This window comes from Pagrus major, chromosome 24 (assembly GCF_040436345.1).
Source record: "Pagrus major chromosome 24, Pma_NU_1.0".
Lineage (NCBI taxonomy): Eukaryota > Metazoa > Chordata > Actinopteri > Spariformes > Sparidae > Pagrus > Pagrus major.
The window spans coordinates 7266510-7281632 of NC_133238.1; the positions used below are offsets into that span (position 1 = coordinate 7266510).

A 15123-nucleotide genomic window follows, 5' to 3' on the forward strand; every position below is an offset into this window, starting at 1 on the left:
GCCTTCTTTCCCTCTCCCTCCTCTAACCACCTGTCTAGTATGGAAACTTAATGCAGATAAAAATACACCGAGCAGCGAGCACATATTAGGTTTTTAAAAGGTAAACACATACACTCACACATTTGTTTTGAGCCAAGTCTGCTACGGTGATACCAAAGAATTCCCCACCATATGGGAAAAAGTTCCACACAGTGATGAACTGCACAACATTAAATGAAACCTCAAGGACAAGAGGTACATTAAGTACGAAAACACCTTGAATATTGCAAGGCCAACTGGACTGCATTATAGAACCCGTTAAAACTGGATCCTGTAGATTTTAAAGATACTGAGTGATGAAGTGTAGGAAACAGCTTATTTCCAAAGTGGCTATAATTGATTTTCAAAATGAGCCCTACAAATACAGACTTATACATCACCACAATGTCGATGATGCGACTTTGTTAAGTGACCAAGGCCGCTCCATGGTCACAGTCAGGGTCCATTACCCAGCGGTCAGCCCCATAAATCCTCCTCCATTTATCCATCGGAGTCAAATCTGCCTCCATCAATCCTCCCACCACTTAGAGCCCCGGAGCCCGGCCCCCGGCCCAGCCATGTGAAGGAACCTGAGGGTCACTAGCTCTGACCTCTGACCTGCATTGACCTTAGGGAGGTCAAGTGGTACCACAGAGGGTCAGAGATATTGATGAGAGTGACAGTTTTAACTCTCTTAAGGTCAGCCACCGTTTGGACACTGATAAACAAGATTGCCACAGAGTCATTACTAACCAAAGATGACTGGGCTGGAGGAAACAGGTTTCAGCATGGGTTAGTACCATGTATCAACAAGCAACTCTGACTAATTGAACTAGGAACATATGGATGTGGTGACCTGATGAACAATCCCTGCCACACTTGAAGAAGAATCTAAATGTATTTGTGAATGAAAATGAAAATGTACGTAGTAAAATAAACCAAGAAGGGTTTGCTGATGCTATCATGCTGACCTTTATTTCAGTATTCAACTTGGATTCTGTTATATTAGTTGCTTCCCCTATCATTATTGTTGATTGATAAAAAATTGTGGGATGGAGCCATTACGTTTTCCAGCCTCTAGGGAGGCATGACAACTATTGCAATGGAAGAAAAAGGCATAATGAGAGAAATTAGGAGAGCACAGGTCTGATGTGTTAGTTTGCCACCACTTTTCGTCTCTTCAGGCGAGGCTTGAATGAATTTGAAATCACATGCTTCATGTATGTAGTGATTTATTCGCGCAAAGTGTTGCAATAATTCACCACTCAAGTTTTTTTTTATGCACAAATTGAAAAAAAAATCAGTTGGACAAATATAAAACATGTATACACATCTGCAGTGAAGATATAATTAACTTTAAATGCTAAATTATTGAATCTAAAGGGCACTATTTGAAAAAAAAAAAATCTGATCTAAAATAGGCCTTGCTTTTGATCAAGAAATAAAACTGAAAAGCCTTTAAGGAAGTTATGAAGAGAGACTAAAGGTCCATCTTAAAGCAGCAGTGTGGCATCTGTAGCCCTCAGGAGCTGAAAATCATGCATGCCCTCTGTGCAAAGTGAGCAGAACTTTCATTTATTTTAAGATCACAGGCATTTGCTGACTTTAACATGCAGTCTCCTGCCAAAAGGGTGGAGAGGAGGTGGAAGCACTAAAACATGAGATGTATTTTAGGTTGGCTAATTTGACAGAACTGTATAGCCACAACCACAAGGTACCCTGCGACTTTAAATAGACCTCGACAAACCAAACATCATCTCAGTCACCACTTCAAGGCCAGAAAACCAAACGATAACGCATTCAAACACACCCAAGTTATGTTCCACCCTTATCTTTCCGTTGAGATTTGCGTAATTGGAGAGACCTGAAGATGCCCTGTGACGCCAGTTTTGTGTTTATCTGCCTCCTATTCTCTATCTGCAGCTCGACGCCAAACTAGGCTGCTTATGCAACTCAGGGGACACAGAGGTTTATTTTAAGAATTTCCTCGTTTTCAGCTCTGTGGAAGTTCTGTAAGGCTACAGTGCTAGTTCACTGCCAGGGCAGGACGAAAACAAGGATGCATCATGTTTCTGTCTGACTGTGTGTAACTGTGTGTGACCGTGTGGGTCTGGGTACACAAGGTAATCAGTGCGTGTGCTTTTGTTTGCCTTTGAGTTTGCATGTGCAAGCATGCGTGTGTTGTGTGTGTGTACATTTATCGAAAATAGCGACTGTGCCTCTGTGTGTATTTATATTTGTGTGCATCCGTGTGCATTCGTGTGTGTGTGTGTGTGTGTGTGTGTGTGTGTGTTTATGCCACAGGCCAGGGTGGTCTTGTTTCTCTCTCAATCGATAGTGCAACCCGGCTCAGGCTGCTCATGGGATGATGCGATAAGGACTCTCTTCCCAAGTGTGTGTGTGTGTGTGTGTGTGTGTGTGGGTCATGGCCGTGTAGCAGCGGATCAATGCAGGTCTAATCATCCCACTGGGGCAGTGTGAAGTCCAATCACCCTGTTCAAACAAACAAGCCCAACCGGACACACAAACACTTTGATGGCTGACTGATTACTGAATTACTCTTCAGCCTGTCCACCACCACTCAGTGTGATTACATGCACACTATAACCAGATTATTGTGAATAATCGGATTAAGGTAACAGTGTGATTAAAGCATTCTCATGGTTTGCGGTGACCTGATTTGCCCAGTTACCCCAGTTTACATGATTTGTTGATGAATAGGGTTAACGTCTCGATTGAAGGATGAGTCGTAGCCTGTGTGACACATCTTATTATCCCACAGCTGTTAGCCTCACTGCAGGTGGATAACAATGATGTTTCCTGGCACATGAGCCGCATAAAGTTATTAAATGTCACAGTTATAAAGCCACCAGGTTATATTTATTCTAATGTTGACTTTAATTTGACTAAAACAACACAGTCAAAGGGTTAACATACATGACAGCTGCAGCACAATATTCTGCCAGCCTGTATTGCTTTTATCTAATCTTGTTTAACCCTTTGAACAGTTTCATTCCCTTTATTTAGAAGCTTATGGAATATTTACTATATGTCATAGCTTGACATGACATATATTCATTCAGTCATTTGCAGGATAACTAGGGCTCCTTTGAAATGTCATTATTTGGCATGTCAGTGTTTTTTACGGGGGAAAAAAGGGTTTTACATAACTTAAAATTGTGAATGAATCAATCATTTCCTCACACGTTTGATGTGTGCTACAGGCGTCAACTGATCCTCGTCGAATGCCAGATGTGTGTTGCACTTGAGCGTACCAGGGACATTGATGGGACAGTCCAAATCTTACGACAAGAACCTGAATTACTCTGCCAATACCGAGATTAGGAAGTACAAAATTCAGAAAGCAATATATCGGCCAATGATTGCTCAAATGTGGTCATCTAACATTTGTGACAGTGATATGTAATGTAATGGAGGCAGGATATTTTTACAGTTTACAAAAACTCTCTTGTTCAAAATGAGATCAGTGCATTGAAACATTAAACTACACTGGGAATTTAGTAATTACAAGTTACACTAAGCATCTTTATTTGGATTATGTCTGTTAAAAAAATGTTCACTTCAGCGTATATCGAACCAATATGTCTCTGATAGAACAATATCAACCGATATAATTGGTTGGCTGATATATCGGTCAGCTTTAAAATGAAATATTAGCAATGACCAGAAATGAACATTTGTGCTATTTTGTTCATTCTTTATTAATCAGGCAACATCTGAAGCTACAATATAAGGAATGTGATTTACAAGCAAACATTTATCCTTAATGGACACTGGAAATTTCCAGCACTCTAAAGCTTAAGATTGGCTGATTCCAGTATTGTGTTCATGTCTGCACTTTCTCATTTGACTGAGAAGAAGAAAGGGTTAATCCAGTTATAGGAGAAATGTTATTAGCATGTGTGAATGCTTATCAGTTAAAGATAACAGTTTGGAAGTTTGTAAAGAATACTGTTTATAGATACATCTATACATTTCTACTCTAAAAAGAATCTTGAAATCTGATTGACTGTCTTTGTCACTGTTTCCAGAAATGATGTCATTACAAACGGTCCACAGACTAGAAGTGATGTAACACCCAGTTAACAACTGATTTTGTTCCAGCAAAGGGGAGAACCAACACACACAGACACACACTCCCCTAAGACCTTCCCAGCAGTGGATGGGTGACCACTTTTGGGTTGTTTAACTTGCATGCTGGGATTCTTTTGTCGAACTGTGCCTGTGTCTATGTGCATGCGTGCATGTCTGGATGACAAAAGCTGCTTTAATGCATGAGTCTGGCTCTGTGTGAGGGGCGTCACAGGGTCAAATCATAACTAAGTTAGTCAGGGTTCAACAGGGCAGGTTGAGGGGGTAGGGGCAGGAAGGGGTCCCACTGGGTAAAAGACAGGGTGGTGGGGGGGCTGAAATTAGTCCATTCACGCTCTGCTGGATCCTGGGCATGCTAACTGGCTACAGTGCTAATCTAGTTAGAGCTGGAAGCCATGCAGAGAAGGTATCAGGTGGAGGGGGTGATGGGTCGGGGTCTAGAGGGCCGGGTGGTGAGCTGGATGGCAGGTGGTTGAGGCTGAATAGTAGAGTAGGCAAGACATGAGTGGAGAGGGGGCAGTTAACGGGGCATAGGGCAAAAGCGGGCAGAGGGAGAGGGGTGGCAAAGGGCAGGTGTGTGTATATGTGTGTATGGGCGGGGTCACACTGTTTTTCTCAAGCCGACAGATGGAGGGAGGAAAATGAAAGGGGTGACAGGGTGGCCCAGTGATTAGACAGACCCTTGTTAAATCACACCCAGGCTCATTTAAGCCTTTATCTTTCACTTTGTGTCTGTCATTAAAGAATGGATAAATAAAAGACACTGGGAAAAAAATATATATGACATTTCACAGACAAAAACCATGCTCTAGATTATTTACAGTAAAATATATCTTTAGCCTGAGCAGACTGTGGCCCAGACGGAGCAGATATTTCCCCAGAGGCCCCCCAAGGCGTCTGACTGACTAGTCTTGTGATGTTTTTTTCCCACTGGAGATGCACCATGACCCAGTAACTTTATTTCCAGACTGCCGAAAAAAAAAAAAAAGCCATTCCTTGCAGATTTGACCCAAAAGCAGCATTTTTATATCATTGTCTGCACATATACTTTTTGTCTGTTTAGTACTGTATCTGCCCTGTGGAGCTGACCTTGATCAAGTCACTGAACTGCTAACAGCCTCAGAAGTGATTTGTTTTTCAGCTGACCCTAACCTCTGACTTCACAAGCAAACACAGAATTTCCCTGCAGGAGTTAAGTAGGCCAAGAAGATAAAAACACCATTTATCACTGCAACACTTCTCTATAAAAACATGATCATTTAAAGGAAAAGGAAACATTTGTTAAATTTATTCAGTCATTATGATATGATTCTACACACACACACACTTAAGACTGCTTGACATTGGAATTTTTAGCTTTTGTGCTGCTGCACTTGCAGATAAAATCACTAAGATAAGAGCAGCAGCTAAATACCAAGAGGAGCAAAGAATCAGAGGATAGCAAACAAAATAGAAAAACAAGAGTTGAGAAGGGAGAGGGTGAATGATAGGGTGAATGATGCAGAACAGCAGGATAAAACTGTGTATCCTGGTTAAGATCGGAGGTTTTGGAATATCCGGGTTATGTTTTGTGCATGTCAATGGTTATTCCCAGTTTCAGAAACCTGGATAAGATGTTATCCCAGTTTTGAGAAACCTGAATACTACCTGGAGTACTCAAATAGAAACCAGGATACAGTGGCAGGCGACGCTTAATCCAGGTTTGTGAACCATCTCATGTTGGCTGAGATGGTGAGAAATTAAGACACACTTGCAGGCAGATGATCAGAAACTGATACTGCTATGATCATGGACACAGGGATATGAATAACCAGGTTTTTCATGTTCCATGTAAATGCAATATCTCGAATATAATCAAAAACACTTGAGTGCTCAAAAACAAAATACTGATGCACATTTACACACAACCATTGTCAGATTTCATGCAGCCTTAACAGACTTTCTTTAGGGCTGGACAATCGTAATAATAACTTAAGATATCTGCAAGTCCACACACTCTCCCACTTACATTTAGTCAGAAAGAAAAATGATATAATTCTGACATTTTGACTTTACTAAATGGAGTTTGCAATCATCTTTGATCAGGGTCAACTGTTTTTAACAAGTTCATCCATCATCGCTCACATCCTTCACCTGTCTGTTTGCTGTCTTACCCGAGGTCTTGATTCACTCTGTATCAGAGAGACTTTGATTGGCTGCACAGCACTACATTAAATCTAGTAAATACATGATTGATCAGCATCAACATTAAACAGGTGAAGTGAATATCATTGATCATCTCGTTAAAATGCAATGTTCTGCTGGGAGACCTTGGGTCCTGGAATTCATGTGGATGCCACTTATAATAATAAATCACCCACCCAAACACCACAGTACATCCCTTCATTACAATGGCCCTCCCTGACGGCAGAGGTTCCCCCCCCAGCCTGACAATGCTCCATACCCACACCACAAAAAAACGCTCAGGAGCCGAACTGGCCTCCAAATTCCTAATGCAATCAAGCATCTGTGGCATAAATCTGATCCACGGAGGCTTCATCTCGCAACAGACAACACAGGACACCCCGAGAGGTCCTGTGTTTACACCTTGACTGGTCAGAGCAAAGTCTGATCCTCAGAAACCCCACATATGCCACGGATGCACTATTCGATTTGGACCTCCTCTGGAGGCCAAGTTGTTGCCTTGAGTTCTTTGTCACGTTCCTCGGGCAGTACCTGAGTAATATGGCAGTAACCTGCTGGGGCAACCCCTGCCAATGGGGAATTCTGCTGCCATGAGGAGGTGTAAATGCTCTGCAACTGTGTTTGGGTGAGAGGTGAGTGTAAAGTGGCATCCACTGATCCATGTTATGCACTTCACCTGTTAGACTATTTAATGTTGTGGCTGAACAGGAGACTTAGAATACTGTAAGTGTGTGTGTAGTTATATGAGAGTCAGCCCTGGAAAGGCTTAGTCATATATAAAATGAAAACAACATAATGAGTTAAGCATTAATTCATCAAGATATTTGGTATTTCAGAAGCGGAGTTGGAGTATATCCATCACCTTAATGGCGCACAGATGGAAGCTTTTGTCACTAGAAGGATAGATAAAGACGCGGCAAAGACAAAATGAAGGAGTAGAATGGTTCTCATTAATATCATGTTCGTCACATTGTACAGTCAAATGCATTAAAAGACTTCAATGTGACCAAAATGTGACTTCACGACTAGCTGTATGTGGTTTAGTTACCCTCAGAAGTATAAATGATCCGACATACAGAAATAAGTTGGTGGGAGCAGAGTTTAGGCGATTTCCTGTTTTATTTTAGTAAAACACTCAATCCTCAATAGTCAATATATAAAGAAACACCCTGGTTCGATGCCTTTGTGGCTCTCAGTCTGATGAATGTGTGAAAACAAGAACAAACTAAGTAAAGAGCGTGAAGTGAGGCCAACGCTGCGTCAACACTGCATCTGTTTTCACACGCCGTCACGTTACTCCTTGCACAGTAGCTTCAGCTTACAGCTGTTCCATAAATGTACTCTCTGACTTATTCTCTCACACTCACACACACCTTCACTTACACACACCTCCCGCTGTCTCGCCATGATACATTTTGTCACATGCACAAAAATTATGAAAGTGTTGATTGAGCATTGCTGAAATGTTTTTTGAGACTTTCTCAGAAACTTCTCTTACATTCAAAACTGCACCCAGAACATGGACATTGAATTGTAATCATTGCAAAATCTGCTCTGATTGAATGATACATGTATTTTTATGAGATGAAGCGGCCATCTTGGTCTGAAAATGTAGAAAATGTCAACAAACACACAAGGAAACATAAACAGCAGATCTGACTTACTTGCTTTGAGGCTGGCCTCGTTGACTTCAATCTCTCCTCTGATTGGCTCAGAGTACTGCAGGTGGGCAAAGTAGTGGAGGGGTTCAGGGCTTGGGGCGGCACTGGAATAGCCGTTGGACATGGTCTCTCTGGGACTGTCCGTCCTCCCACGCTGGACCTCATCGTACACAGCCACCAGCTGGAAGAGACACACACAGACTCAAACTCGGTCCTGAATATTCTAAAATATTAAATATTGTGTGCACGCGAATCTGAAATGAATGAGCTTTCCTCAAGATAAGCATGACAGTCTAAACAATGAGGTGTCTGGCATATGAACAAGCTGGAAGCCAGGTTATATACCGTCCCCACTGTGCCATGATCACAGTGAGGCTTTTATGTGATTTATCTTGCCAACAGTGGGGATGCAGCGTGCTTCAATCTGCCAAGTGTGCAGATGTGTGTGTGTGTGTGTGTGTGTGTGTGTGTGTGTGTGTGTGTGTGTGTGTGTGTGTGTGAGAGAGAGAGTGTGTGTGTGTGTGTGTCTGGAGGCGAGCAAACTGGATACACAGCTCATTCGCTCTCAGACCTCTTACAGTGCATAACACTCTGGCAAATGCCACTTCAGCAACACAACTTTCTTTATCTTCAAACAAATGAGGAAAAAAAATCTGACCGATAATTCCGCAGAGGCCGCTTCAGAGGAGTTAACACACAAGCGACGGGGTGAGCTGAGGTGTGTACGTATGAAATTAACAGTGGAATGAGATCTGACACGAGAATGAGAAGCTGTCAAACACAATGACACGGCTGCCACAATGAGACGTCGGGAAGAGACGGGGGCGGCCAAATGAACAGGGGATGGAGGGCAGAGGAACGACAAACAATCCTAATTGAGACAGGGACATGATGGCAGATAGAGCGAAGTGGAATGCGTGTGTGTGTGTGTGTGTGTGTGTGTGTGTGTGTGTGTGTGTGTGTGTGTGTGTGTGTGTGTGTGTGTGTGTGTGTGTGACTTGACTGTGGGGCTGTGCATTGTGGCTACATGGTTTGATAAATGGGTGCGTGGCGGCGTGACGCTCTCATTAGACGGTGCAGGCAAAGGAAATGACCACTTAATGAAAAGCAATAACCGCAATGGAACGAGGGATGGAAATAAAACAACAGATGAGTGCAGGACGTCAATTAACAACGAAGGAGCGCGGAGGCTGTTTGTGTGTGTGTGTGTGTTTGTGTCTTTGTAAGTGTTTACGTGTGTGTAAACAATAAGCGCGGAGGAGGCGGGCGAAATATGCATCATCCATCACCGCTGTGACGCCGCCTCTCACCTCAACCTCCCGTGATTCAATATCCTCATGACACCTGGCCGCCGCCTTGCAAAGGAGATTCGTCGACTGCATGCATGCGTGCGTGTGTGTGTGTGTGTGTGTGTGTGTGTGTGTGTGTGTGTGTGTGTGTGTGTGTGTGTGTGTGTGTGTGTGTGTGTGTGTGTGAGAGAGAGAGAGAGAGAGAGAGAGAGAGCATTAGAGAGAGTGAGTGAAAGAAAAGATGAGGAATTGAGGGACTGGCAGATGCAGAGAAGAAGAAAAGAAAAGAAAAGACCGAACGCCAGGAAAACAATCTGATTGCACCGCTTGATGGATGCTTCTTGAGCTCTTTCTCTCACTTCTTTATCTGCTTTCCTCTTTCTCTCCTTATCTCCCTCCCTCCCAAGCCTCCGTCTCTTTCTCCAAACTCGCTGACAGCATCAATCAAAGCAGAAGTCTCGGAGCGTAATGCGATGTGTGCGCACGCACACGCCGGTGAGCGCGTACGGAGACACAGCGACGAGCTCCCCTCAAAAACGATTTATTCGTTTTGAACAACAACGACTTGTTTTAATGTGTGGAGCGGTGATGATGATTTGCTTTCTCCGGAGTTTATTTTTTATGGCTGACACAGGCAGGGAGTGATGCTGATGAAGGCCGCCCTGCTGCTTCCACTCATCACTCAATCAAACACAAAGTGTCAACAAAATGAATCATGTATTTCTTTATTTGGAACAAGCTGAAGTATGGAAAGCAGGACCTTTTGCAGCACCAAATTTCAGTCTTGATGAGGACTTTCCATTGATCACATGCTTTGTAACAGACAAGTGTCCAAAATCTCCCTAATCAAAGATGTGATGAATAAAAAACACTATTTACTAAATACAACAGATTCTTTAAATGTAAAATTAATCCAATATTAATTATTAAATGGCCCCAGATCGATGCAGGCTAGCAGGGTGCCAAAATAGCTGACAGCTGATGGGTGCTGAACAGGGTCAGACTGAGGTGAGAAAAAGAGAGTGTCAGAATGTTAAAATGCTGATGGCAAATCTTCACTGATTCCATTATTTGAGCAAACATTCACTTCTGACGAGATGCAGTTTGAATCCAAAGCAGCTACCACTAAAGAGTGGTGTAGAGGGTATAAAAGTTTTTACAGTTTTACAAACTAAAACAAAATCTATCTGCAAGGGTTAGGGGTGGGCGATCTGATGAGGTCGGATAGTGACTGATCTATCTTAAAGGCATCCACAATCTACATTTGAGGTGAATCATTGAGATTGTGGTATTAAATGACCTTTTGCTTCTGTTTCCAAACGTCACATAACCTCATTAGCTAGGAGGTCTGCGCTACATGAACCCAAGCCTGTCAATACAGTGATGTAGACAAGCCTAGATGCTGATTGGATAAGTTATTTTACCTGGCTCTTCCTTGGGTGATAAATTGGAAAAAATGCAATGTGAGTCATAGCTAGCAGCATGGGCAATGTAGAGTTTGTGGCAACAATAAGAATCTTTAAGTGGATATGGTTTTTAGATGGTGAAATTCAAGGCTGTAGTCTACAGGGCATCTCAGAATTGTCTATACCATTAAGAGTAAGACACAAACTGCTTTGTTTTTTCTCTAATTTGAGTGAACTGATCCTTTAATATGGTAAGATTTGTCTCCTGTTGCTGCTTAATAGCTTTACTTAATGTAAAAGGCCCCCTACCAAACAAAGATGTCATGTTTCACTGTGGACATCATATTATGGCAATTCAGTGGACATCGTCCAACCCTAAGATGTATAACTGAAGAAGCTTTCTCAGGGCATCTCGTTACAGATTGTATTCAAACCATCAGTCAGCTGCTCGTTGCAGAAGGAACTTCAAACATTAATATTGTAAAATGCTCATAGAGGAAACTTGGGAAAAGCTTATTTTCCAAAAGCACACAGCGGTATGAAATTCAGTCCTTCAAGTGCAGCACCAACATGCTCTTTTGGAGGACCCTGTGCCCCAGGATAAAGAACACCACCTTGAATAGTTCACAGCATGTTTACTTAACACACAGGTTCCTCTCAGTCCCTCCTGACTGCGATTAGTATTCTAGGAAACAAATCGCCTTATTTTTCCTGCTGCGTCTGTGGGGGGATATTGATATGGACCTGGGGAGCCAGCATGTCAACTACTGCTGAATAATGTGACCCCTTTGTCTCATTTCCATAACACACACAAACACGTGCACACCCACAAACACACACTGATACCCGTGGCAAATACAAATGGCTGAACCCTTTATATTGTCGTGTTATGATCGTCTGTAAATCACGACGCAGCGTGTGTATCCAACGTGACCAGACTGGCTGGGAAAGACAGTGGGTCTGTCTGTGTGTGTTGCAGAGCCGAAGCGATTATCATGACATACATGAAAGCCATATACAATACCATGCGTGAAGCAGAGAGAGGGAGATAAACACTGTGTCTGTGTGGATTCTCATACACGCTGCCCGCGGCACAGAGTTATAAAATGTTGCAATATACGTGGCCTACGGCCGACAAATACACACTTATTTACTCAATTTCATACGAAAGGCATGCATACACCCACCCACACATATCCCATAATACTTTTACACATTATTATTTGGCTTAATTTTCAATAACCACTGCTCTTTTTGAGAAGTATTTACAATAAAGTTATTTCTGTACGACCTACTTTCCGTCAAATGACTTTGCCAGAGGATATTTAAATGACTTTTGCTCTACATTTCCAAGAATGCATCAACAACAATTTGAGAATGACAGTAAACTTGATGGAGTCAGCACATGTAGGCTGAGAGATCAATGACAAGCGGATCATTAAAATCTGAAAAACAAGACGTTTTCCACTTTTAAAACCAAAGGGAGTTGTGATACATACACAAAAATGCTTGGGGTGTCTTATGGCTGCATCAGATTCTGGCCCATTGAGGCTGATGTTGGCCTCATACAAGATGGACTGTTCCCGGAAGATTTGCTGAGTATCGGGGCAAAAAAGTGCCAAGAATAAAATCAAAGAATACCCACTGACAGAAAAAAAACATCTAATGGGGTTTAGCTTAACTGTTTTGATGTCACAACAAACCATAGCAGATAAATGCAGGTGTAATCAGTAACAATGATAGCTCGCTTCCATTAAGCGTCCCAGTTAGCAATGACAGTAAGCCAGTATAATACCAGAGTCCTGAAACTGGTTAACCTAAACAGAATGCAGCCAATATAAATGGTAGACAATGGAGTTTTGCACCATTAGTCGCACTATGAGAGAAGTTTTAGAGGGTGGGACCACATTTTGTTTGTATCATTCATGTACCAGTAGAGCAGGAACGCAAAGGTGTAATTGATACCATTACCATCAACTGCATTCCAGTAAGGTGAGCTAGCTACAGGGCGCTGGTATCGTGCAAGCCGTCTCACTGGGACACTTGATGGACAAGTCAGAATGTCTGGTGTGAAAAAGGTTTTGTTTATCTTGATGGAAAAAAAAAATCAGGTGCATTCAGGCGGCTGGCATCGAGACTATGAGTGACTCTACTGTGCCATTCTAGTTTTCGCTGTTTTCATACATACACATATAAATGGATGGTGCATGCATACAATATCTGGAATGTGTTTGATGCTGACAGTTAATAAACAATATATATTGCAAAAAAAAGCTTTTTTGTTTTTTTTGTCATGAACTTGGGAAAAGCACTTTTCCTGCGATAGAAGGTTTAAAAGAAGGTTTGTTATCCGAGTGTATCAGACACAACCTACTGCCAACAGCTGCTTTACAACAGCATTACAGTGTTTAATGATGTACGGTCTATGACTTGACTCAAACCTCACTAGAAATATAATATCAAGTCACTGTTTACATGTGTACTTCAGCAAGCATATTTATATCAAAAGCAGATTTTATCCCTATGGTAAAATCAAGCTATTCTCATTATTAAAATGTCTCTTAAAAAGCGGCAGGGTGGTGTAAAATCATAGAGAAACCGTCAACCCTGCTGAAGTGACCTTGTGCAGGACACTGACTCCCTACCAGCTTCCAGGCTGCTGTGCTGTAGCCAAGCCTGACCTCTGACCTCTCCGTCACGAGGGGGTGAGATAAAACTGGATTTCTTTACTGTGATCAATAAACTTACGCATTATAATGATCACTATTACTGAGATTGCATTCTCACAGGCTGTTAGAGCCAACAGTCAATCAGATGCACAGCTCGCATGCATTGTGCTCATCATTATTGAATTTTTAACAGCCGGGATATGAAATTATCTCAGCTGCTGTGAACAGTAGATGGTGTTTACATGATGCGACTCACAGATGGAGCAGTTCAGAGTTTTTAATAATTGATGTTCTTGCTAAGAATTAATTAGCCAAACGCAGCACGTCCTGTATGAGACACACGGGGGAGAAAATAGTATGTTCAGCATGGACACACACGCATACACACACATACAGTATATATGCAATCATAGATGTTCACGCACTGTATAATGCCATCATTTAAAAACATACACCACAAAAGCACAAATGGTTTCGAAAAAATATGTGGATCTCAGGCACACACACACACACACACACTTTCCACAGTTAGAGGATGAACAGTGCCACCTTGCTTTAGTCAGACACTACTGCATGCTGGTACCACTCAAGCCTCTGGCCTTTACATAAGCATCAGCAACACACACACTCACACACAACCTCACAAACAAACACACACTTCCCTATTTCATTCGTTGGTAGTAATCAACCCATTTCTCTTCCCCTCTCTCATCGCTGTCTACCACTGCTGTATGTGTGTGTGTGTGTGTGTGTGTGTGTGTGTGTGTGTGTGTGTGTGTGTGTGTGGCACCAGTCTATTGAGATGCTTTTTGTGCCGTTGTCATTTATCTTACAACTGCCCCCTTCTTCTACGTTTTCTCCCTCTCACACTATTCTTCATCCTTTCTTTGAACGAGAGATGCATAATTCAGAAGGAGCGCACAGCATCCTGACAGTAGTACGGTAACTCAATCATCTCACACACACACACACACACACACACACACACACACACACACACACACACACACACACACACAGGCACACATATATACAGTACACACACATATAAAGCTTCTGACTCACACAGACACACACGCTCTCTTCACTAAAGTACAGGTTTACAAAGACTATTTTAGACGTCTGCTTTTTCAAGCGCTAAAACGTGAATCACAGGGAATAAACCTCCCACTCTCAGTCTCTTGACTTGACTGCAGAAAATGAAGGCCTTCACTAACCTGACGATCTGAATTGGTGCGCATGTTTTCGACGGGCACCATAGCTGAAAGGACTGAAACTACAGTTTACAGTCAACTGATGGAAACTGCGCACGAAAGCAAACACTTTCTTCTTTCAGTATGGCTCCTCCTCACCGTGCATTTGAGCATCTGGTGTTGTTTTTCATTCTCTGAATTTTCGAGCGGGTAAGGTGTGAAGAGACCGAAGAGTCGAGGCGTTCGCAGACAGTTGCAAAAATGTCCTATCCGTGTATGAATTAGATGCTGTTCAACAAAGAGCAGCCACGATGTGTAGAGAATGGCTTTCTCCATGGTTGTAAAGCGTGATGAATATTGACAGTGCACAGGTACAGAGGGGTGGATTGTCTCACCCTGAAATTTAGCTCTTGATATCCATGGCATCATGTGAGAAATGACAGAAAGAAAGGATAATCGATTCAACACAAAGGCATAGACCATTATTTGCCATTTTGAATTGACGAGCAGTTAATTGTAATTAGTGATACTCATCTGTATGGAGAGTGAGTTGGGGGAAAAGTGATGTTGCAGCTGCTGGCTGGATAACA

The 15123-nt window shown here is 42.4% G+C and overlaps 1 protein-coding gene across 1 annotated transcript in view; it reads right to left on the reverse strand.

Moving 5' to 3' along the window:
• Positions 1–15123, reverse strand: part of pard3ba (par-3 family cell polarity regulator beta a) — a 183866-nt gene that overhangs the window by 142944 nt on the left and 25799 nt on the right. Inside the window, exon 3 of the mRNA XM_073462491.1 lies at positions 7980–8157. Within this exon, the coding sequence (XP_073318592.1) occupies positions 7980–8157 (178 nt within the window). The remainder of the gene's footprint in view (positions 1–7979; positions 8158–15123) is intronic.